The sequence below is a fragment of the Lucilia sericata genome, unplaced genomic scaffold, assembly GCF_015586225.1.
Source record: "Lucilia sericata isolate MDLA Ls3-8-SP2 unplaced genomic scaffold, ASM1558622v1 Contig000077F_arrow, whole genome shotgun sequence".
In the NCBI taxonomy this organism is placed as follows: domain Eukaryota; kingdom Metazoa; phylum Arthropoda; class Insecta; order Diptera; family Calliphoridae; genus Lucilia; species Lucilia sericata.
In genome coordinates this window covers 542,496-565,401 of record NW_023994110.1, presented here as the reverse complement: position 1 = coordinate 565,401, position 22,906 = coordinate 542,496, and the positions used below count along the sequence as shown (strand labels likewise).

Below are 22,906 nucleotides of genomic sequence, written 5' to 3'. Positions count from 1 at the left end.
TTTTTTATAGATATCCCACTCGCATCCCACTAAGCGACAAAAAGGGTGTTAAAGAAAAACACATAAGCTTTCTTCTGAGCAAAAAAAAATTAAAAAATGGGTCCATTTTTTTAAAAAAAGTCAACAAAGTTTTTGATTTTGCAAAAAAATTCAAAAATTTTAAATCTTGAGTTACAAAATATTTTTTTATAGATATCCCACTCGCATCCCACTAAGCGACCAAAAAGGTTTTAAAGGAAAAGACCTAAGCTTTCTTTTGAGAAAAAAAAAATAATAAAAAAAGAGTCCATTTTGGAAAAAAAGTCAAAAAAGTTTTTGATTTTTCAAAAAAAAGTAAAAAATTGTATGTCTTGAGTTACAAAACATTTTTTTTTATAGATATCCCACTCGCATCCCACTAAGCGACAAAAAGGGTGTTAAAGGAAAACACATAAGCTTTCTTCTGAGCAAAAAAAAAAAAATAAAAAATGGGTCCATTTTTTTAAAAAAAGTCAACAAAGTTTTTGATTTTACAAAAAAATTCAAAAATTTTAAATCTTGAGTTACAAAATATTTTTTTTGATAGATATCCCACTCGCATCCCACTAAGCGACCATATAGGTCGCTTAGGAAAAGACTTAAGCTTTCTAAAAAAAATAAAAAGGGCCCATTTTGAAAAAAAAGTCAAAAATGTTTTTGATTTAAAAAAAAAAAAATCAAAAATATTTTATTAAATTTTTTTAATTTTTATTTTTCGAAAGATTGCATAAATAGCTATCTAAACTATTTGGGACACATTTCGCTAAGAACAATAGGCAATAAGTTACATGGATGAGAAAAAACACCTGCATGGCCAAAATGTCAAATTTTGACCGCCTCTAACTTAGAAAGTTCACGAGCGATCTTGTTGAAAAATTGTGTCTGAATTACTATCCAATAGAACTAACTATGGTGCAAATTTCATCGCGATCGGAAGACATCGATTTCAAGAGTTGGTTCACTTGACGTGAAATGCCCCATATACGAAATTTTTTTTTAAATCGGAACTCAAATGAAGAAATAGGATCGTTTTAAAAATTTAACATAGCCGAGGTGTCCTAATTTGAGGACCCCCCGCCGGGCCCCTGGTTGGCCTATAAGGTCCAAATTCAAAACCTAAACTCGACAACACCTATTTGTGCATACCAAATTTCATCAAAATCGGATTAACCGTTTAGAAGTTACCGAATTATTTTCCTCTTTTTTTTCCTATACCACTGTGTGCTGTGGTCTTAGGTATTTTAGTGTCCTTTTCGAGGCTTGTTGTAACAGCCCTTCCAATCGGCACCTTCCCAATTTTGAATATGACAGTTTTAGAGGCGAAGTAAGCCCTACCTTTGTTCTTGGCAAGACTAGCCATAGATTTCTGGTCGATACCTATTACAAATAAAGTTCCCTCAGGTTCTTCTTTCCTGTAAAAGACGTCCCATTTTTCCACGGCCAGCTCAGCATTTTGACCACCAAGAATTTCCAGTATACGTTCATTAGCCAGTTTACTGCCCCATCCTTTTATGTAGACAGTGGACTTTAAGAGCACCGGAAGCTCGCTCTTCTTTGTCAGTCCCAGCTTAGCGACGTCCCAGGGAGGAGGGATACTTTCCACCAAGTTCTTTAGGGTGCTCACACATTGGTGAGATGTCAACCTCATCAACATCACGCCCATTCTGAACTCGCAGCTCACGCTCTCTATTGGTTGTTGGCCCTTTGAAGCGATTACGTGGTCCACTATCTTATTGTTCACCAGATCTTCTACCTTACTCTGTTGGTCTATTGGAATTTTGCCTGTCGGATTACCGGCATCGTAAACAGCATAACAGAGATCGTCCCGGTGTCTTCTATTGGCAACTTTGGCGTAAGATGGCGGCTCTTTTCCACTGTCAAGCCTATCTTTCCTCGCTTTTCGGAGTTTCTTTTGAGATACCCTTACCTTCGAGGTTGATTTCGCCGACGTGGTCGTCTTCGGGATATCTATATTGGCGTTGTCACCCTTACTCTCAGGATTCTGACTTAAGGTTCCTTTGAGTGAAGTATAGCTTGGCTTCGACTATGTATTAGAAGACGGGGAGCTCTTTTTCTTCTTAGGTTTATTCTCAGTTGTTAACTCTTCGGGAGACCTGATCCTCTTTACCTCAGATTTTGTGAGAGAGTCCGATTTTTCCTTTGGAGTGTCGTTGGATTGACTAACTATGATTTCCCGAAGCATCTTTTTCAGCATCCTCCTCTGTGTTCCAGATAGTCATTTCTTAGTAATAGGTAGTTTAGCTATGCTATCACTCACCTGTTTCACCATTTGCCCTACTTCATCCTTTTTGGGATTTGCTATAATGGTGTTGTTATTATCTTCTGAGGATTCAGAGTCGGAACCCTCACCTATATTTAAAGGCTGAGGTAGCTTAGAGCTCTCTCCGAGTACATCCTTCTCTTTCACCCCTATATTCCCAGGTGGTGGACAATATGCCCACCCTCAGCTTGATTTCAACTAAAACTGGGGGAGGACAGATGATCCATCACCACCCCCTATCCGCCACCCTGGGACGCGCTCGGTAGGAAAAACGGGAAAACTCTCCCGAGCGGGAAAACTCCCCCGAGCATATTTTAAAAAGAAATATAAGGCATGGGTAATTAAATTGGTAATTTTATAACACGAATAATGTAAATAAACTGATGAAAAATTATTCTATTGATGAACTGTCCAAAAAATGAAAAGGCAATTAAAGACTACCACTAAACCAAAGATAATACCCGCAAAAGCTCTATCCCTCTACTTAGACTTGGATTTATTTGAGCAAAAATATACAGTTTTGCTAAAAACAATTAAAAGTATACATGAGAATTGCTTACTATCTTTACATTCTATTAAATTAGAAAAACAAAAAATTATACCACCAGTTGAAGCAACTGAAATTCCAGCAGAAGTAAGTCTCCAAACTATAATGAAAAAAAAAAAAACAAGTAAGAGTGTTATATTCGGCTATGCCGAATCTTATATACCCACTATTAAACCTCGTTTGACTCAAATGAAACTTACTTATGTCGAATTTCATCTATATACTCGTATATTTAGGCCAGTTATAAGCGTTAAAGTAATTTTCTGAAGGGGACTTTATATAGGGGGGTAGGGTTAATTAGGGGTCGATCCTCATAAAATTTGGTTCGTATTAAATTTATTTGTGTCGAATTTCATCGCTATTTTTAAACCATTAATGAGCGTTGCAGTCATTTTCTGAAGGGGACCTTATATGGGGGATAGAATAAACAAGTTTCCGAGTACGAGAAACTCCGTACCGCGAAAGAGATGAATGATATTCTTTCTCTTTCTCTCACGCAAAATCAAGAGTTTCCCAAAAAAAGTTTCCTAGTGTGGGCCGGCAGTTATTCTTCTCCTTCGTACAACAACAAATCAATGCAATTAATACGTAGTTTCTCAAACAAAAGTTTCTATGTGTGGACATTAAAGAAACTTCAAAAGAGAATTAAGAAAAAGTTTCTCAACAAAAGATTTCTAGTGTGGACCAGGTCTAAGGTATCTTATACAAGGGCTACCATTAAATTTTCCTTACTTGTCCAGGTATGTTCAGGGTTTACTCTGTTCATACCAGATTTACCAGTGTTGTCTGTGAGAAAAAACAAAGTCCTCGGCTTATTTGATGAATTCGTATAGTATTTATACTATGAACTTCATCCGTATTTAGCCGGTTTTAACATTTTTTGTTACTATTTTTTGCATAAAATGTCGGCGAATTATAAAAACACACATTTTTGATTTTTTGTTTCTAACAAAATGAGTTTAAAACAAATAAAAATAAATAAACATACTTTAACTGTTAGAAAATATAAAACAAAATGGTCAGCTGCCTTATTGATTTCACCTGTAAATTAATACATCTTTTGTTAATAATGTCCGAAAAAAATAAAAACAAATGTATGTTATGATTTTATTACATATACATTAAAGTTTATATACTTATATGTATATCAAAGCTCTAAAATAATTCATTCCCCAATTAATTTAATTCCTACACTTAATTCCTAAAGCTTTCGATGTAGTTTAATAAATTCTCACGAAGGTGAAGGGTATAAAAATGAAGAATTGAAATAAAAATAGTTCTCGTGAAAATGAGTTGAGAGTTGAACGAAAGAAATAATTAAATAGACAATCTGGTAGACAATCCCACTTTTTAATCTCGGATTCCGTTTTATTTAAAATCATTGAAAATTTAAAAATAACTGACAACTTAGCCGTCTTACAGTCGATTTTAAGCCGCCACCGACATTTTTGGTGTCAGCCCACGCCGCCGTTAACATTTGTCGGCGCAGGGCTCTACTGTGGACACCGGTTGCACATAAAATCTATGCTTTTTTAAAAGAACTTTGGATCGAAAGTGAAATCTGCGAAAATAATAAAATAAAATATAAACTAAATTATCGGAAATTGTAATTTAGAGAAAAACTCAATAAAAGAATTAAAACGTATTTACCATTATGTCGTTTGCAAATCATATTCGTCATGCGTTGAAAAACTTGGGTTCATTGAGTACGTACCAATTCGCACGTAGGACAAATAAACGTAATGTACGAGGTTTTCTTATCGGCACCGGTCTTACAACTTTTGTAACCATATCAGTCGCACAAATGGAAAGCGGTCGACGTCGTAAATTAAATACCTCAGTGTATATGGCAGAGCCAATAACTAATGCAGAAGATTTATTAAATAACGAAGATGATATGAAAACTAAAATGGAACTAATGATTATGAAGATTCAGGCGGATTTCTGTAAAGCTTTGGAGGCAGAAGAATATGCGGGTCAAAAGTTTAAAGTTGATAGATGGCTGCGCAAAGAAGGAGGAGGCGGTATCACCTGTGTTCTTCAGGACGGAGAAGTTTTTGAAAAGGCTGGAGTAAATATATCGGTGGTAAAGGGCAATTTACCACCACAGGCAGTGCAGCAGATGCGTAGCCGTGGTAAAAACTTAAGCGAGGGATCTTCATTACCATTTTTTGCAGCTGGAGTAAGTGCTGTTATACATCCACGTAATCCGATGGTCCCTACAATACATTTTAACTATCGCTACTTTGAGGTCATCAATAATGATGGTTCAAAACAATGGTGGTTTGGTGGTGGTACTGATTTAACTCCATACTACTTAGATGAATCTGATGTTGTCCACTTCCACAAGACTCTAAAAGGTGCTTGCGATCAAAGTGACACAGAATATTATCCCAAATTTAAGAAATGGTGTGATGACTATTTCCGCATAACTCACCGAAATGAAAGCAGAGGTGTTGGTGGTATTTTCTTCGATGATATTGATACACCGAGCCCGACAGAAGCTTTCAAATTTGTCACGGATTGTGCTGAAGCGGTAATACCATCTTACCTACCAATTGTACGCCGCCACAAAAATGATGAATATGGCGAAAGAGAACGTCAGTGGCAATTGTTGCGCCGTGGTCGTTATGTGGAATTCAATTTGATCTATGATCGCGGTACAAAATTCGGTCTTTATACACCCGGAGCTCGGTATGAAAGTATCTTAATGTCGCTGCCATTAACAGCTCGATGGGAATATATGCATACACCCTCTGAAAATTCAAACGAAAGTAAATTAATGGATGTTTTAAAGAATCCTAGAGATTGGATTAAATCTGATGCTACTGCCATTGCTGCCTAAAGTTGTTCCGACTGAAAATGGATATGAATTGAAACTACTGGATCATTGAATGCTGCCCATAATTGTTATACAAAGGAATTAATATTTATATTGGTTAAGTGCTGTTTATTTGCATAAGTTTAAAATTTATATACATACATATACATACGAGACATTTCTCATGTCATTTAGTGATGTTTGTAAACATAGTAGAGTTTGTAAACATAGTAGAGTTCGTATGCCAACAATGCATGTTCGCCTTTGAACATCGCAACGTATAGAGCAATATATTCAACCAAACTTATAAAGTTTGCCATGATATAACTGTTATATTATTATACAGCTCACTAAATTTCGGGTCGAATGTAGTTTTTTATTATTTTTATATAGTAACACAGTGTAACATTGTACATACATATTGTTAATTAAAATTACTCCCTCAATTGGAGTATTCGTTTGTTAATAAAAATACATAATTTTATTAAAATGATTTTTAAGTCTTTAAAATTTTCTGAATAAGTTCGTTAAGTCCACAAATATAGTGGTCTTAACGATAATAAAATAGTTTGGTTTTCAAAATGTGTACTACTTATTATATTGCATCACTGTTCATGTTAATTTCTATCATTCTCGTTAAGCTTTAATTTGCTCATCATTTATTAATGTTGTTTTAGGTCATTATTACATACATATGTCATCAGTCTCAGCCTCTACATATGGGCAATTACATTAAAAATAATTTTGTAATTCTGTTCCATTCAAAGAGTTCGTAACCTTGTTGCCTACTTAACGAGTGAAATGAAGATATATTGTACGTCAAGATATATTAATTATAAGGATTAATATGTCTTGAAACGGAAGTGATTTTGGAGTACATGCAAAAATAAAGGAAAATCTGCGAATTGTGTAGGTGATTCTTCAAAAAATAAACGAACGACATCTTAACACATCCAAAAAACCTTTTACATATTTTAAGTACCAATTTAAATGAAATCAAGATACATGTGCTCACATAAAACGCAAACGGCCCTATCTAACATTTGTAAAATTTTACAGGAGCAAAAAAGAACTATTGAAATTGAAAATTGTGTTTCTATGAACGCGATTTATTTGTAGTAAATAAATAAATTGTTTGTGAAACCTATCATTTTTTATAATAGTTGACAATGGCGTATATAAAAATGGATAAATTGGACTTTTTACCGTTAATATTTAAATGTTTTTGTATATAAGTCCTTTAGGTATTATTGATGCCAAATTATCGAATTAACTTTTGTACCGAAAACACATTACAATATCGAAATTATGCTATATTGCATAAGATTTCTTATAATCCATCATCTAAGAACTGAAAATTACTCACCCCTATTCTGCATTTCGATTACGTTTACACATTCAGTTACACAACGATCGAAAAAAGGTATTCCAACAAAAACCTGAATCGTAAGAAGAAGAAACAATTCCATTTCGTTTCAATGCTTTACGAATGTCTGTATTCTGCGTTATGATCGTACCTACGTTTTTGTAAGTTGTTGTTTATGTGGCGGAAAGTCGAATCGAAATGCAGAATACCAAAGTTGCCAAATTTCGATTCGAATTAAAAACTTCGATTCGAATTGAAATGCAGAATAGGGGCCAATAATTTGGTGGAATATTCGAAGTAATGTTCAAAAATTATTAAAGCTGTTGAAATAAACTCAAAATTATTGGTATTTATAAAATATTATTTTAGTTTATTTTAAGGTCAATTTCTGTTTTTTCCCAATTTTGAAATTAAAATGTTTTAAAATAATTTAATAGGTATAAACATTTATTTTTTTTAATTACTATAGTAATTATAATTCATTATAACGAAAGCGTTTCATAAAAAAGCATTATCATTTAAAAAAAGTAATACTAATAAAAACAAAAATAATTGGAATTTTTTTCAAATTATTGCTAATGATATTGTAAATTAATCAGTCGATATAGTTAACTACTCCTATGTATGTCTCCAGCAAACACATTTTATACTGCACCACTATAGTGGTGAGGGTATTATATATACTCGTATCTCCATAAAAATCGGCACAATTAATGTTCGTAATTTCAACAAATAGGTATCTATCAGTGCATAGTTACCCTTGGTGTAAAAATATTTGGTAATTTTAATCCATAGGTACTGATTTGAAATACATGTCAACTTACTAAGAGGTAAAGATACCTACTAGATATTTTACATAGTAGATATTTCATAAATCAATTGTTTAAATACGATTAGAATATAAAAAAACCTACAATTTTATTGAAATTTGCCATTATTTCAACTAGCCCCCATACAACCGGACCCTCCGATTTCGGCATTTTAACTCATAATTACCCAGTAAAAAAAGTGCAAAAAATGCTTGTGTTCAACTGATAATGAACTGGTTCATATTTAGGTGAAACATTCATGATTTTAACTTTAGCGTGTCATTGGCGAGCATGGGTTCGTATTTCGAAAAATAGTTAAGCCTTTAAATGAGTGCTTCTAACCAATGAACATTCGATGATTCTCAAGCGAATTTTCATTGATGCACTATATTTATTTAAAAACGCATTAAAGGTATTACGCATTTAATAACTCATTTTGAATGGCATTAAAATTCATTCAGAGTAAAGCTACCCATTATATTTTAAAATTTATTAAGCAGTCAGTCAATTTGGTTTTTTCCTTCTCTTACTTAGTAAGATATTAAAATGGACTTAATGACCCTTATCTTCCATAGAAGATATAATAGCAATATGTATCTGCATTTTGTCATTTGCAAGAAAATCATCAAAACAATATTTGTTTGATATTAAAATTTGATCATTTAAACGAAATTTCGGCGATAAACAAAAGATATTTTTTGTTACCAAATTGTTATAATTTTTTCTCTATGGGGTTTTCCTTCTAAGCAATAAGTTTCTGATATAGTAGACAGTGTGACCATTTTGGCATTTTTGCAGCTAGATTTAGCATTTTTTATTTTGATTTAGCTGTAAAATTTTAATTTAGCATTTGGCATTTTATTTAGCGTTTTTATAAAATATTTTTAGCATTTTTAGCTTTTTTTTGCAATTTTAGTATATAAACAAAAAAAGACAAATTTTTCAAAAAAGATTTATATTGGAAATAGGTTTAACCGGAAAAAATCAGAATTAAATGTCTACCCAAACACAAGCAACAAGAAATATGAGAAATGTAATAATTTACACTGTAATTCAAAATAATGCAAAAAGATTCATGAAGATAAATAACTTAAAAATACGCCAATACAAGTGAATACTTTAAAATGTTGTATTCTAAAATATTTTTCTGGAACCCAATGCTTTTTTAAATTCGAGGTGATAGAAATAATTCAAGAGATTTCATATATTTTTACAATTTTTTTACAAAATAGCGTATTACAAACTAATACTTTTTGTTTGCTCATGGAATGAAACATATAATTTTGGAAAAGGCTGTATATAACGGTTAATTAACAAATTTTATTTTTTCCTATACGAAATAAAGAGGTTTTAATTTTTATCATCCTTCAGGAGTTTTTGTTAATTTATTGAAAATAAGTATTGAAAAAAATCAATAATATATAATTAAGACTTTCTCATCCTACTTTCTGTTCTTTTTATTTTTACTAAATTTTTTGTAATTTTGTTGTCACGTTTTTTTTTTTTTTTTTTTTTAAACACATAAATTTCGAAAATATTATTGACAATTTATTCCAGAATTACAAACTTACGGATTTGAATATATGTATCTCTCAATTCATTTCATACATTCTCATACATATTTTTCCGAAAAAATCTTGGAAGTATGAGTTATAAACCTGACATCTATTCACCGAGATTTAAAATTATTTCAACGGAATTTTCAATATTTTTGTGACATGAAAACCATTTATAAAGTGTTTTGAGAAAGACAAATAAAATTGTTTATATAAAAAAAGTAAAACTAGAAATATTATACTTTTCCTTCCGAAAACACATATAGGTTTTATACCATGAGCAACTAGTGTAATTAATAGAGTTTTAATGTAATTTTTGCATTCAGAAATATTTTAAAGTTAGAGACATTACATATTGCTAAACGGAACTTAATTTTTTACCCTACTCCACTATACTACGTTTGAGTATACTAATCGGTTAAGAATCATTTTCTGAATCGATTAAGCCATGTAAGTCTGACCGTCTGGTAGAGGTTGAAATTTTCAAAACAATAAGTACGTATGCTTTTTGATCCAATGACAAAACCTTTTAAAAATGGTTAAAGTCCGTCCTTTATTTTACCTAGCCCCCATACATATACAAATGTATAAAGCCTTTCTCAGAAAATTAGTTTAAATATATCGGAACCAAGGTTCAATTCAACATAAATGCTTTATTACGAAAAATAAATCAAATTTTATACTCATATGGTCAACCACGGCAGAATATACTTTCTTACTTGTTATAAATTACAATGAATTTCAGTTAGAAATTAATATGAATTGTTCATAAAAACACTTATAAAATTTTAGCATTTTTTCTAGCATTATTTTGGATGGGATTTAGCCGCAACATTTTTTGAGACCTGGTCACACTGATAGTAGAGTAGAGATGAGCGATCCAGTGACTTCTAAAGAACGTCGTTCTAAATGAACGTGATTTGTAAATCACTGTTCTTTAAAACAGTGACTGTGATCACGGTTTTCTCTTATAAAGCAAAACAATATTAATATTTTTTCGATTATTTTGCTTAAAACCAAATTTTTTACAATAACAACGTATTTTATTGGATCTTATATTAAGTATATACATACATAAATATTACTGATCAAAATAAAATTGGTGACATCAGAGTCAGAGAAGTTTACTATATGAAAAAAATTTCGAATTGTATACATACTATGTTTTAATACGTACTTGGTTCAATGAATTTTAGAAGGTAAAAATTCAATAGATCGATATTGCAAGTAGGTTTAGGTTTAGGAAAATATCGCTCATCTCTATAGTAGAGTAAGTATACATTTTAACAATTATATAACCATGTCTTTATTCAAGAAACAAAAACATATTCTGTGAGGAATATCTTTTGGAAGGGTGAGAATTTTCAACGGAAAAGCATTGCAGCATTATTAATGTAATTGTGCAATTAATTAATTAATAATAAAATTCATTTTTAAAATTGTAAATTAAAAGATATTTTAATATTTCTCCATAAATATAATCTAGCGATATCTTATATTTATCGTTCAGAAGAATATCAGAAGATATCTTAATTTTCTCTCCTATGTGATTATCTAGCAATATCTCTTTTTTGTCTTCTAGGAGTATTGCATTCGTATTGCCTGGGAGTATCGCCCTGGCCGCACAATCTCTCCCGAAAGGGGGTATCTTCCGCAATACGAATAAGAAAAAAGTGAGAAGAGTAAGAATTTCCCCCCATAAAGGATTACAAAAAGAGAGTGGGAATGGAAGGGAAATCTCCATTGTCCGTTACCCGAATAAACAAGATGAAATCTAACATGTCGCCTAAGTCACATCGTGCTACATCTCCCAGTTCATCAAACTCTGTACTCTGGGACAGCTGCACACAACCTAAAAAAATCCTGCATGTTACCGACCCATTTACTCTTAAAGGCCCCAATTGCGCAGTGACCAGTTATTACCACTACTAAGGTCCTTATACTCTTTCTGTCCAATCCTGGTTGCTTTTTGGTTTAATTTCGGCCATGGTGCCCTAGAAACCCTAGAATCCAGCCTACTGTGCCAGGACCGGTTGGTAGTTTTTAATTTTTTCAGAGCTTAGTCTATAGTAATAACAGATAGGGGGTTTAACAAAATCTCGTTTCCCTGAATATCACAATGTTCCGGTACCCAACACAGCCTCACTGTGTATAACCAGACTAATGATTCCAGGTCCCTTTTGCAGCTAATTACCAAGCTAGAATGTAACATTGTAGAGCTTTAAGTTCTGCCTGACTATCAACATAAATCATTACTACCGACCCCCTAGTAATGTGTGTCTTAATGATATCCATGGCTTTCCAGATCGCCAAGAATATGGTACATTCGTCCGGGACACTCTTATGTTATCATCAACCAGATAAACTCCGGTCCCTGTACCAGATTCCATCTTGGATCCATCAGTAACGACTGCACGTCCCTCAAACAGTAATTCGGACCCAATCCACCCATCCCTACTAGGAATCAGTATTAAAGGTGTTACTGCGAAGTCTAAGGTCGTAACCAAATAGTCAGAATAACCTTTTGTACTTCCTTCAATTACTGTTAGACCTACATCGTACGGTATTTTCGAGTGGCCTATCCGCTTTGGTCTTACTAGAGCTGATTCGAACAGTCTAAATAAGTTCCTAAAAAAGTAACCTAAGAAATGCAATAATGCGCTCCAATACATTTCAAGGTACTTGCTTTATTACTAACAGATTCTAACAGGCGATCTATGCCTTATTTGAAGAATTGGAAATAAGTTATTAGTACTCTTTCTAAGCTCATTAATCTGTAAGCTAAAAAATGTAATAGTGGGTTCGAATATATTTAGTGGTGGGTTTTAAGCTACTTGCCTTATTATTAATTGATTCTAACTGGGGATCTATACCTTATTTTAGGAATGGGAAATAAGCAAATCAATACTTTTACTAAGCATATAAATATACATTACCAAAAATTTGCGATACAATGTTGTTGCAGTATAAAGTTTTGTTATTTTATCTCGCTCACGTTCGTTATATTACCTTTAACTAATATCGTAAGATAAATAATAACGAGTTTGGTATATTATATTATTTAAAAAACAATATTTTATTCAAGAGTTGATCGTTTTTAACAAAGGTTTGAAATTTGAGAATTGTTTTTTTAGTGAAATTGAAAAAAAACCTTACCAAAGATATGTATGCCAATTTTTGCTTTGTTTTAAGGGTCTCAAATAAGACACGAAATCTTACCATACTTGATTAATAGAAATTAAAACAAACCTTTTTGTGTCAATAACTCGCCCATAATAAAACCTTGGTACTGTGAAGAGCGTCAGAATTTTTGTTGTATAACTTTGTGTAGTTATGAAATGATTTTGTTTACCAACTTATTTTGCAAATTCATATACACAAATCCGTATTTGGGAAGTTTTTAAAACACAAATATTGTATGCATTGAAAATAAAAGAAATGTAACAAAATGCTTACCCTTGCATTTACACAATTATTACCTTTTTACGATTTACCTATTTTCTATTTTAGAAATAGAATTCGACTTATGTTCGCAAATAAGTTTTAAATGATCAATATTCAGTCTGGATCTTTACATTTTAGTAATATTTTAGAAAAACCTCAAATTAATTTCACTTACATAATACACGCACGTAGAGCGGAAGTGATGGGTATGGAGGACATTTTTAATGCTTAGTAATCTGCTTTTCCACAAGTGAGAACAACCAACCATCTGTCTATACCATTATTACTTTAGATTTGTATTGGGTGGGTTGCCCCTAGAATAGGAAATTGTGTTAGTCAATTTTTCAACAACAAACAATTTACCTTTAAACGCAACAATTTCTGATGATTGTCAAAACAAAAAAACAAAAATAATTCCTATAGAATATTTTACAATTTGAAATGGGCTGATAACTATTGAATATTATTTAAGAAACATAAAATTAAAACAATTTAAATCACAATATCAAAATTAGAATATTCTATTTCAAATTGTAAATATTCTTAAAATGCACATGTTACCATAATTTTTTTTTAATATTGCTATCATGGCCGTTGGTCTGACTCAACACGAAACTTTTTGAAGTATCGAGTGACTTACTGTTTCATATTATTCCCCAGAGATCAGTTTAACAAATGAACGAAATTTTAGAAAAAAAATATTTTTCATAAATATTGTACTTTTAAATTTAAACTGTAAAAAGAAAGAAAAAATTGGATATTACTAAATATTCTTTACAACAGAGATTAGTTATTGTTGGGCAAAAAGTTCTAACTAAAAATTAATAAGTAAAAAATAGAAAATATTGAATGAAATAATCTACCCACGTACGTACCACCATGGGACCGGCAACAACAATAATAAACACCGATCAGAGCATTGTCCTATAGATTGGAGACGATTTCGTCGAATTTAAAATTGAGTTATTAACGTAAGACCATATTGAATTGAATCGAACGTTGACCCCCTCCCTTACCTGAGAGGGAAAACTAAATACCACATATTATAACATACATTAAACATACACATACGACGAGGTTTATTTTCTTATATTTCTTTTTTACTTACTTTTTGTTTTTGATCACACTCACACACAATGTGGTTTCATTACTTAATATTTAAGTTTCTTACATTTGTTATAATCTATTTTTTGTTTGTTTTATAATAAGGTTTTTTTTCTCGGTAAAATAAGCTTTTAAAAAATCACCAAAAACTCTTTTTAGGGTGTATTTAATGTTAGGAATTATAAGGAATATTAAAACAAGAGAAAAGTAAAAAGTTAAAAGTACAATTATTGAAAATGTCTAAAATTAAAAGCTTATTTTTTGTGGGGAAATATGACAACAAAATGAAATTTGAAACGCAATTTTAGTAATAATGATAAGATGATATTAACCAAATTATCAAATTATCTTTTGATTAGAGTGCTAATGATGAGCCATAATAATAGGGTCCGATTAGTTAGTTATATTTGAAGAATGCAAATCCTATTTTGTTTCATCAGAAATAATTAGTTTTCTATTAATGCTTCTTTCTTAAAATAAGTACTTTATTCAAATGTTATTTTAAAGTAAAATACGCATACTTATTAAAAATGTACTTTTTGGGAAAAGAACATCATTATCATTAGACAAATTTATAATTTTAACTCTTTTACGAGTAAAAGAAAAATACATAGCTTTTATAAAAGTGTCAGAACTGTTATGGACCCTGATTTAATATCATCTACTACACAAACAATAATTAAAAATTTTTTCAAATTTCATTTTTTGTCTTGTTTAAAAACTAATCTATGAAAATTTATTTTTACCGAATTGATAGAAGCAAATTGAAATTAATGTATTTAGTTACATAATTATATATTTAATTTAGGACTAATAGTGTCTTTGCCATAATGAATTTTAAAATTGAACAAAGTTTTATAAAACATTGCGTTCGTACATTCTTTGTTTTATAAATTGTTTATAATTTAGCACATTTTTATTATAAATGTAACAAACAATTTCAATTTGCTTTTGTTGGTGTTTTTGTTGTTTTTGATGTTACTGTAATAAATAATATTCAAATAGAGAAATTCAAGCCTTACAGGACTAACAATATGTTTTAATGCCACCATGATTGTTGGCTGTCGCCAGTATTTTGACCATTTTCATTAGAACCACTTACTCCACTACGACCTGGTATGGGTGGTGGTGGCACACTGAACATGTCGTGTGGTGGTCGAAATTTTTCCTCTTGCTCGTCGTCAGTTTCACGCTTTATAGAGGCTGATGGGTACATTGGATATGTGGGATATCCATCGTCTATGGGCTCTTCCTTAATCTTTATAATATCCATTTCACGGAAGTCTGGCTTACGCTCCTTGCTATCACGACGATCACGTTCACGTTCTTTATCACGACGTTCACGCTTCCTTTCGCGACGTTCACGCGATGAATCTCTTTCGCGTGACTTGGAACGTTTCTTTTTACGATCGCGCTCACGATCACGTTCGCGATCTTTTTCACGTCGATCACGTCTTTCGTAGTCATCATATTCGCGGTCACGACTGCCGCGACGCTTTCTGCGTTCACGAGATCTACTGCGTGAACGGCGGGGGCGTTCACGTTCTCTTTCACGTACACGATCTCTAGATCGTGATCGACGACGAACACTTTCACCAAATCTTGCCCCTCCTCTCTCCATGACACGAGCATTCTCGCGGTCTTCTCTCTCACGTTCCAAGCGATAACGTTCACGCTCCCGTTCGTTATCTTCACGACCCGAATGTTTAATATTAACGTCGTTGCCACCACGACGAGTGCCACCCAAACCACCACCTAGACGCCTTGGTAACCAGCCTTTAACAGTTCTAGCTCTTTCCACATCAACTAACACTCGTTTACCATCAATCTTTTTGCCATCAGCATGTTTGTAAGCAGCATGCATGTCTCGTTCATGTTCATACTCAATGAAAGCATAACCCTTGGGTTTACCAGTCTCCGGATCAGTAATCATTACGATTTTCTTTATAGGACCATAAATTTCAAATTCTCTTCTCAACTTGGACTCGGATGTATCGTAATTGACACGAGCCACAAACAAGGTGCGAAAGGGGTCTTCCGTTGCATTTTTAATTTCTTGAGGATCCCAAAGTGCTATTTCACGTTCTAGCTTATACGCTACCTGTTCAGCTTTTTCACGTCTCCGCCTTTCTAGACGTTCTTGTCGTGTCTCCATCTTCTTGGGTGCCGGTGTATCCTTTGGATCTTCAAAGTCATTGAGGAAATTGCCAACACCCAAGTAACCTCGAGATTTCTTTTCATGCGGCAACTTATCTACGGGCGGCATAAACGGTATGGGGTCCCGTGCGGCAAAAAGTGCCAATAAATTTGGCGGTAGGTATTGTGTCATTTTCGGTTTCTTTTATTGATTAATTGTTGGTTGATGAAAACGTCCTTTGAAAATATGAATCCTTTTTTCCTCGCACAAAATTTATACAAACCTGAGTAATGTTTTTTGTTGTTTAATTTTTAGGTTAATGGATAGCTAATAAATTTTCATTAATTTTCTCGTCTTACCTCTTCATTGCAAAACGCAAACACAATTATTTTATAATTTATAGAATTATTTCTATAACTTTCACCTATTACAGTTTTTCTAACTCAATTAAATTATAATATATTTCGATTTACAAGTGTATAAAAATAATTTTCTTATAATACAAGCGAAGGAAAAACAGAAATGGCTGCCTGACAGAGCCCTGCGCCGGCAAATATAAACGGCGGCGTCTGAGACTAAAAATATCGGCGGCGGCTTAAAATCGACAGTAAGCCGGCTAAGTTTTCAAATACGTTTAATACTAAAAGTATAAATTTGTTTATTATTATTAAATGCCACTAATGTTCAAATTATAATTTGTTTTGTTTTTATATCGAAATGAAAAGTCACCTTTTCGATGAAAACATTCAACTTGAATATAGATCCTAATTTACTCCAGGCAACACATGGTTAATTTCTTGTTTCTAGGTTCAACTTTATAGAAAACTCAAAAAGTACCAGGAGAAGTACCAAAAAGTAAATATTTATAGGTTCTCACTTAATCCGGGCTCTACATGATTAATTTCATGTCTCTGAAGAACCAAAAAGTCCCCTTTTATAGATTCTCATTTACTCCGGGCTTTGCGTGCTTAATTTTATGTTTCTAGGTTCAATTTAATGGAATACTCAAAAAAGTACTAGTCAAATTACGATAAAGTACCAATAAGTTCAATTTAATAGAAAACTCCGGTCTCTACATGCTTAATATCATGTTTATACATTTAATTTTAAAGAAAACTTAAAAAGGTACATATGTAGAACGAAAAAGTACCGAAAAGTACCTTTATTATTAATTTCCAGCTAGAGAATGAAAAATTACCAAAAAATGAAAAAAAAAAATTTCGGCGGCGGCTTTGACATTTTGTTCGGCGGCTAGGCTTAGCCGAATTAAAGTCGAATCGGAGCGGGTCTCTTGTGCCTGATGTTAATCTATTACAAAAGTGGCATAGGTAAAAAGTGCTACCAAGTCATTGCATATATTGTGTTAATGCTGGCAATTCTACAAACTACCTAGTAGAACTACCATTAAAGTATCTATATATATAAAAATTAATGTGTGTTTGTTTGTATGTTTGAACGTCATAGACTACTAAACGGCTGAACCGATTTTATTAAAATTTTCACAGCGTATTCATGTATGTCTGGAATAGGTAATAGGCTACTGTTTATTTTGGAATTCCAAGTGGGCGAGGAGCCACGCCCATATTAAGAAAATATAAAATCCGTATATTTTAGATAATATAACAGTTAGAATCTTCAAATTTTGTCGGAGCAACTTTAGTGTCAATATAATTATTTAGACAAAAAGTAGGCGGACTAGTATTAGGGAGCGTGGCACCTTCCATATAAATTAAAGACAAAAATTCGTTTATCTGGAAAACTAATGGAAATAAATTCTTCAAATTTTGCACAAAGAACTTAAATATTCATCTGAACATTTTGGAGGAAAAAAAGCGGACTTTAATCTGGGGGGTCTTGAAGCCTCCATATGAATTAAATAGAAAAATTCGTATAGAGCTAGAATCTTCAAATTTTAAATGAAGAACTTTGAAATTCATGTGAACATTTAGAGCATAACGGGAGGACTTTAAATGGGTGGCTTGGCACAACATATACATATGAATTAAATAAAAAATTTCGTGCATCTTGGAAACTCTTATATGATTCAAATTTTTTATAGATGGATAAAAATTGGCGATAGATAGAAACTGGCGAACTTGCAATAATTTGCTTGACATCTCTCATATGTAACATATTATAAATCTGGAAAACTATTGTAGTTAGAAAAAAAATCGTTAAGTGGGATTTTCATTTATACATATTCCTTTTAGGGTAGCAAAGTACACTGGGTATAGCTAGTTATCAAATAAAAATTACATTTTCAAAATTTCCCACAATGAAAAAAATATTAATCAAATACCAATAATTCTTCGTCCGTTTTTAATTTAAGGCCAATCGTAGAAAACATGAGTAGCAATTTTGATCAATAAATAGAAAAAGTTATAAAATTATCGACTTTAATAAGATAATCACCTTTTTCATCAAAATATTTCAGAATCAGGTTTGATACTCTTTTTTTTTTTTTTTTGTAAAATAGTTTGAGAAACAATTTTAATGAATGAAAAATGTTTTTAAATTATGAAATATCACCTTAAAGATAATGAATATTGGACAGCAAATGATATCTAAGAGTTTAAGACCTGTTAATAAACTTTTATATAAAATATCACTTGAAATTACCAGAATCTGTATTATTTCTTACAATTAAGAAACATTTCACATGTTTTTTAACAATACAAACCAGAGACTGGAAATAACGGGTCCACTTTGTTTTTATAAGGTTAATTGCTGTGATCACCATTTATAATTGTGTTTTTGCGGTTTATCACTGAGAGAAACCGAAAAGAAAAACTAAACAACTCGCTACAATTGATTTTTATTTTGTAAACATTTTTTAAAAGGTCTGCTTATGATTTTTATTTTTAAAAGCAAAACAATAAATCGCAAATGTAAATACACGATTAGGACACACATACACATATACTATCTTCAGAAATCATAGCAAACAACAACAATATACTCTCCCACTCTCATATAAGCAAGAGAAAAAAGGAATACAAAAACCAAGTGCTTAGCCAAAAACATATGTATGTAAGACCTGGTCCACACTAGGAAACTTTTGTTGAGAAACTTTTTCATAATTCTCTTTTGAAGTTTCCTTAATGTCCACACATAGAAACTTTTGTTTCAGAAACTATGTATTAATTGCATTGATTTGTTGTTGTACGAATGAGAAGAATAACAAAACAAAACAAGTTTCCGAGTACGAGAAACTCCGTACCGCGAGAGAGATGAATGATATTCTTTCTCTTTCTCTCTCACGCAAAATCAAAAGTTTCCCAAAAAAAGTTTCCTAGTGTGGACCGGCAGTAAGTAACAAAACAAAAGTAATAAAGGTTATACTAAACCATTTAAGTAAAAATCATTTTATAACTGTTATTCTGAGTGATTTATTAAAAAAAAAAAAAATCACAATTCAATCACTTTGGTTATGTGGCCCAGTTATTTTCAGTCTCTGATACAAACAGAGTTCATATTAGGGTGAGTCCTACCAATTCAAAAATAAATATACAAATATTTTTAAAATAAAATTGAAAGTATAAAAAATTTACAAATAAACAATAACAAAATTACAATAAATGGCCCTCAAAAAGTAATTGGAGTAGCCCATTGCATCTGGTTAAAAAAAGTGATGGGACGTGGAGGCCGTGTGGGGACTAACGTGCCCTTAACGCTCAAACCTTGCCCAACCGATACCCCTTACCATATTTAACTGATTTTACTAACAATTTACAAGGCATGAACATTTTTTCAAAAATGAGATAATGGTCCGAAGACAGCTATATCCAATCCGTTTGGATTTTTTGAGTTCAAATTTATGACCTTCGGCTTACGTAACCCTGCGCAGACGTTCCGGCGACTAATTAATGAATTTTGTATTCCTGTATATTGATGACATATTTGTAGCATCTACTACGTTCGAACAACATCATCGCGATCTTCGTCCAGTATTTCAACGCCTTCATGACAATTGCCTGGCTATTAATGTTACGAAATGCGAATTTGGTAAGTCTGAAATTATTTTTTTTTTGTTGACATCTTGTCGGGGTTGACATCATGCTAAACATGATAAAAAAATTAGCAGGTACAGACTGTATTTATTAGCGTTATAACGTCGTTATGACAGTGTTGTCTAAACAATTGTTTAGACAACGTTGTCTTGATAACAAACGTCATTTTATTGTAAAATTTGTTTAGAATTTTGTTCTTGTGCAATTAAAATTGATTTTTAGTTTTAATGAAATTAGTGTTTATTTACAAAATTTGCATTTAATTGTAATTGTTTTTATAAAATATATCATTTCAATAAAATTATCTGTGAGTTGTCGTGATAAAATCAGCATTTTGTTACCCCTATGCATTAACATAAACAAAAAACTGACAATTTTTCTGCCGACGTTTTGTCAAGTATCGTGATAAATATTTGTCTAATATAGACACGGGGTTACAACACATGATAATCGGAAATAAAAAGAAAGATACAACAGCATTGATATGGACCACAGAAACGGAAACCGCATTCAAGCGTTGCAAAATTATCCAACGCTACGTTATTAGCTCACCCAATGCCCGGTGCGGAATTAGTCATTTACGTTGACGCATCTGACACTGCCATAGGAGGAGCTCTACATCAAAAGATGTGTAATAGATTACAACCGTTAGCTTTCTATTATAAAAAGTTCACAGAGACGCAGCAGAAATATTGAACATACGACAGAGAGTTGACTGCCATCTATCAGACTTTCTGCCACTTCCGATATGCAAAAAAGGACGTTCTTCCCATATCATTACTGACCATCGACCCTTTATATTCGCCTTCAATCAAAAGATGAAGAAGGCGTCGCCACGCAGATTAAGGCAACTAGATTTCATCAGCCAATTTACTACTGATATACGCCACACCCCTGGAAAGGAAAAGGTAACAGCTGATGCATTATCCAGGATACAGTCTGTTCATCAAGCTATCAACTACGCTAGTTTAGCAGCAAGGTATGTCATCAAATTCGCTAGTATTAAAACAATTATATATTTTACAATGTGATGAACAAATTGTCTGTGATACGTCGACATCTGGTATTCGACCCTATGTTCCTAGAGATTTCCGTCACCAAATTTTAAGCGCTATACACAGTTTATATCATCCTGGCCAGGGATGAGAAAAGAAATTTCTAATGTCGTCAAAACTTGTTTGGCATGTAAACGATCAAAAATACAACGACACAATTCGTCAACACCGGTCATGTACGAGCCACCTCATGGACGTTTTGCTCACATTAATATCGACCTCGTCGGCCCATTTCCATTGTGCGAAGGACAACGTTACTGCCTAACTGTCATCGACCGATTTACACGTTGGCCCGAAGCTATTCCTGACATGGCTGCGGAGACTGTAGCAAAAGCACTGGTGACCCATTGGATATCCAGATTTGGAGTTGCGAATCACGTCCGACAGAGGTAGGCAATTTGAATCCTCAGTTTTCAGTTTTAAAGCGTACGAAGTATTTTACAGTATTAATGCGTGGTCGAAAAACAAATATTATCGATCGTTTAAAACCTTGTTTTCTTCCGGTTTCAGAAACTAACAATCTACATCTATCGCCTTCTCCGATGTATCGCAGCAACTACACAGAAGCATCTACCTTACTAAACACCAACACTTCTGAAGATATTCCTAAGTCATCCAGCGGTAGAAGAATAAAACTTCCAGTAAGATTTAGATGACCTTTTCCCAGCGAGGGGAGTGATGCAAAATAAACGGAATGCAGAAAATTGCAATGGCATGCACTTTGACATGTGTATGAATCTTTCTATTTCCTTTTGGCTTTTGCTGTGACCGGTTGGTAAAATATTAACTTTGTAATTCAGCACTTAAGATTTGATATAATAAATAATAGTTTCTATATAAACGAACTTGTTTTAATATAAGTTTGAGAACTATCGTAAAACGAACAGGTAACAAATACTAAATGTATTTGGATGCACTAGATGTGTTAGAAGCAGTTGAATCAAGTCTACCCGAAAACGCGACTAAAGCTCAAATCACAAAATATATCCGACGTTTATTAGGACTATGTACGTGATAAGTCTACATCAAAAGCTATGTGGAACGCATTGAAGGATGTGTTTGCAGTGAAATCATCTACATGTCAAACAATTATACGAAAGCTACTAACCAGATTAAAATTATCGGATAATAGAAAAATGAAAGACTACTTGAATTTGACAGTCTAGTAAGATAATTGCAACCGGTTGGAGCGGAAATAGCTGAGTGCGACTTGGTGTCGCAGCTATTTGTAAGTCTTCCTGATAGCTATGATCCTTTGGTAACTGCTTTGACTCTTCTACTAGTGAAGCAACGATTGCTGGCAGAAGAGAGAAAAAGGTATGATCGTAATGATGCAGCTGATGACAATAAAAGAGGTACTGTTTTTGCGGCTAAGAAGAATACATTTTTGAAATTTAATGGACAATTCCACAACTGCGGTAAGAGAGGTCATATGAAAGCAAATTTCAAAAGCAGTTTCAAAAGAGAAGCTTATATGGTAAACTATGCTAAAAACAATCATCAAGATGTTAAGATTGTGGAATTTGAAGAAGATAAGGATATTCCTGTAAGCTTTATGGTCAATAATAATATAACAGAAAATTATTGTATGCATTTTATTTTAGTTTCGGGATCGAGTGATCATTTGGTAAATGATCGAAAATTATTCAATACTAGTACTATTTTGAAAAATCCAATAGAGATAAATGTGGCCAAATAAAATGAAATGCTTATTGCTCATGAAGTTGGAGATATTACAGTAAACACTCAATTTGGAAA

The 22,906-nt window shown here is 32.6% G+C and overlaps 3 protein-coding genes across 3 annotated transcripts; 2 read left to right on the top strand and 1 right to left on the bottom strand.

The window, feature by feature from the left end:
- Nucleotides 1-4,306: 4,306 nt before the first annotated feature.
- On the top strand, nt 4,307-6,160 carry LOC119616514 (oxygen-dependent coproporphyrinogen-III oxidase). Its single transcript, XM_037972910.1, has one exon. The coding sequence runs from the start codon at nt 4,501-4,503 to the stop codon at nt 5,689-5,691; it is 1,191 nt and encodes a 396-aa protein (XP_037828838.1). The 5' UTR covers nt 4,307-4,500; the 3' UTR covers nt 5,692-6,160.
- A 7,270-nt stretch (nt 6,161-13,430) lies between these two features.
- On the bottom strand, nt 13,431-16,630 carry LOC119616509 (U1 small nuclear ribonucleoprotein 70 kDa). The gene is made up of 2 exons (XM_037972898.1): nt 16,443-16,630; nt 13,431-16,366 (listed from the first exon to the last, which is right to left on the bottom strand). Exon 2 carries the CDS (start codon nt 16,273-16,275, stop codon nt 14,986-14,988), a length of 1,290 nt encoding a protein of 429 aa, XP_037828826.1. The 5' UTR covers nt 16,276-16,366; nt 16,443-16,630; the 3' UTR covers nt 13,431-14,985.
- Nucleotides 16,631-21,170: 4,540 nt separating this feature from the next.
- LOC119616520 lies at nt 21,171-21,852 on the top strand. Its single transcript, XM_037972917.1, has 2 exons — nt 21,171-21,537; nt 21,659-21,852. Exons 1-2 carry the CDS (start codon nt 21,236-21,238, stop codon nt 21,663-21,665), a joined length of 309 nt encoding a protein of 102 aa, XP_037828845.1. The 5' UTR covers nt 21,171-21,235; the 3' UTR covers nt 21,666-21,852.
- Nucleotides 21,853-22,906: the final 1,054 nt, after the last annotated feature.

What these genes read in the sequence shown, in the direction of transcription:
- LOC119616514 (XM_037972910.1), top strand. Translation starts at nt 4,501, where the DNA reads ATGTCGTTTGCAAATCATATTCGTCATGCGTTGAAAAACTTGGGTTCA.
- LOC119616509 (XM_037972898.1), bottom strand. Translation starts at nt 16,275, where the DNA reads ATGACACAATACCTACCGCCAAATTTATTGGCACTTTTTGCCGCACGG.
- LOC119616520 (XM_037972917.1), top strand. Translation starts at nt 21,236, where the DNA reads ATGAGAAAAGAAATTTCTAATGTCGTCAAAACTTGTTTGGCATGTAAA.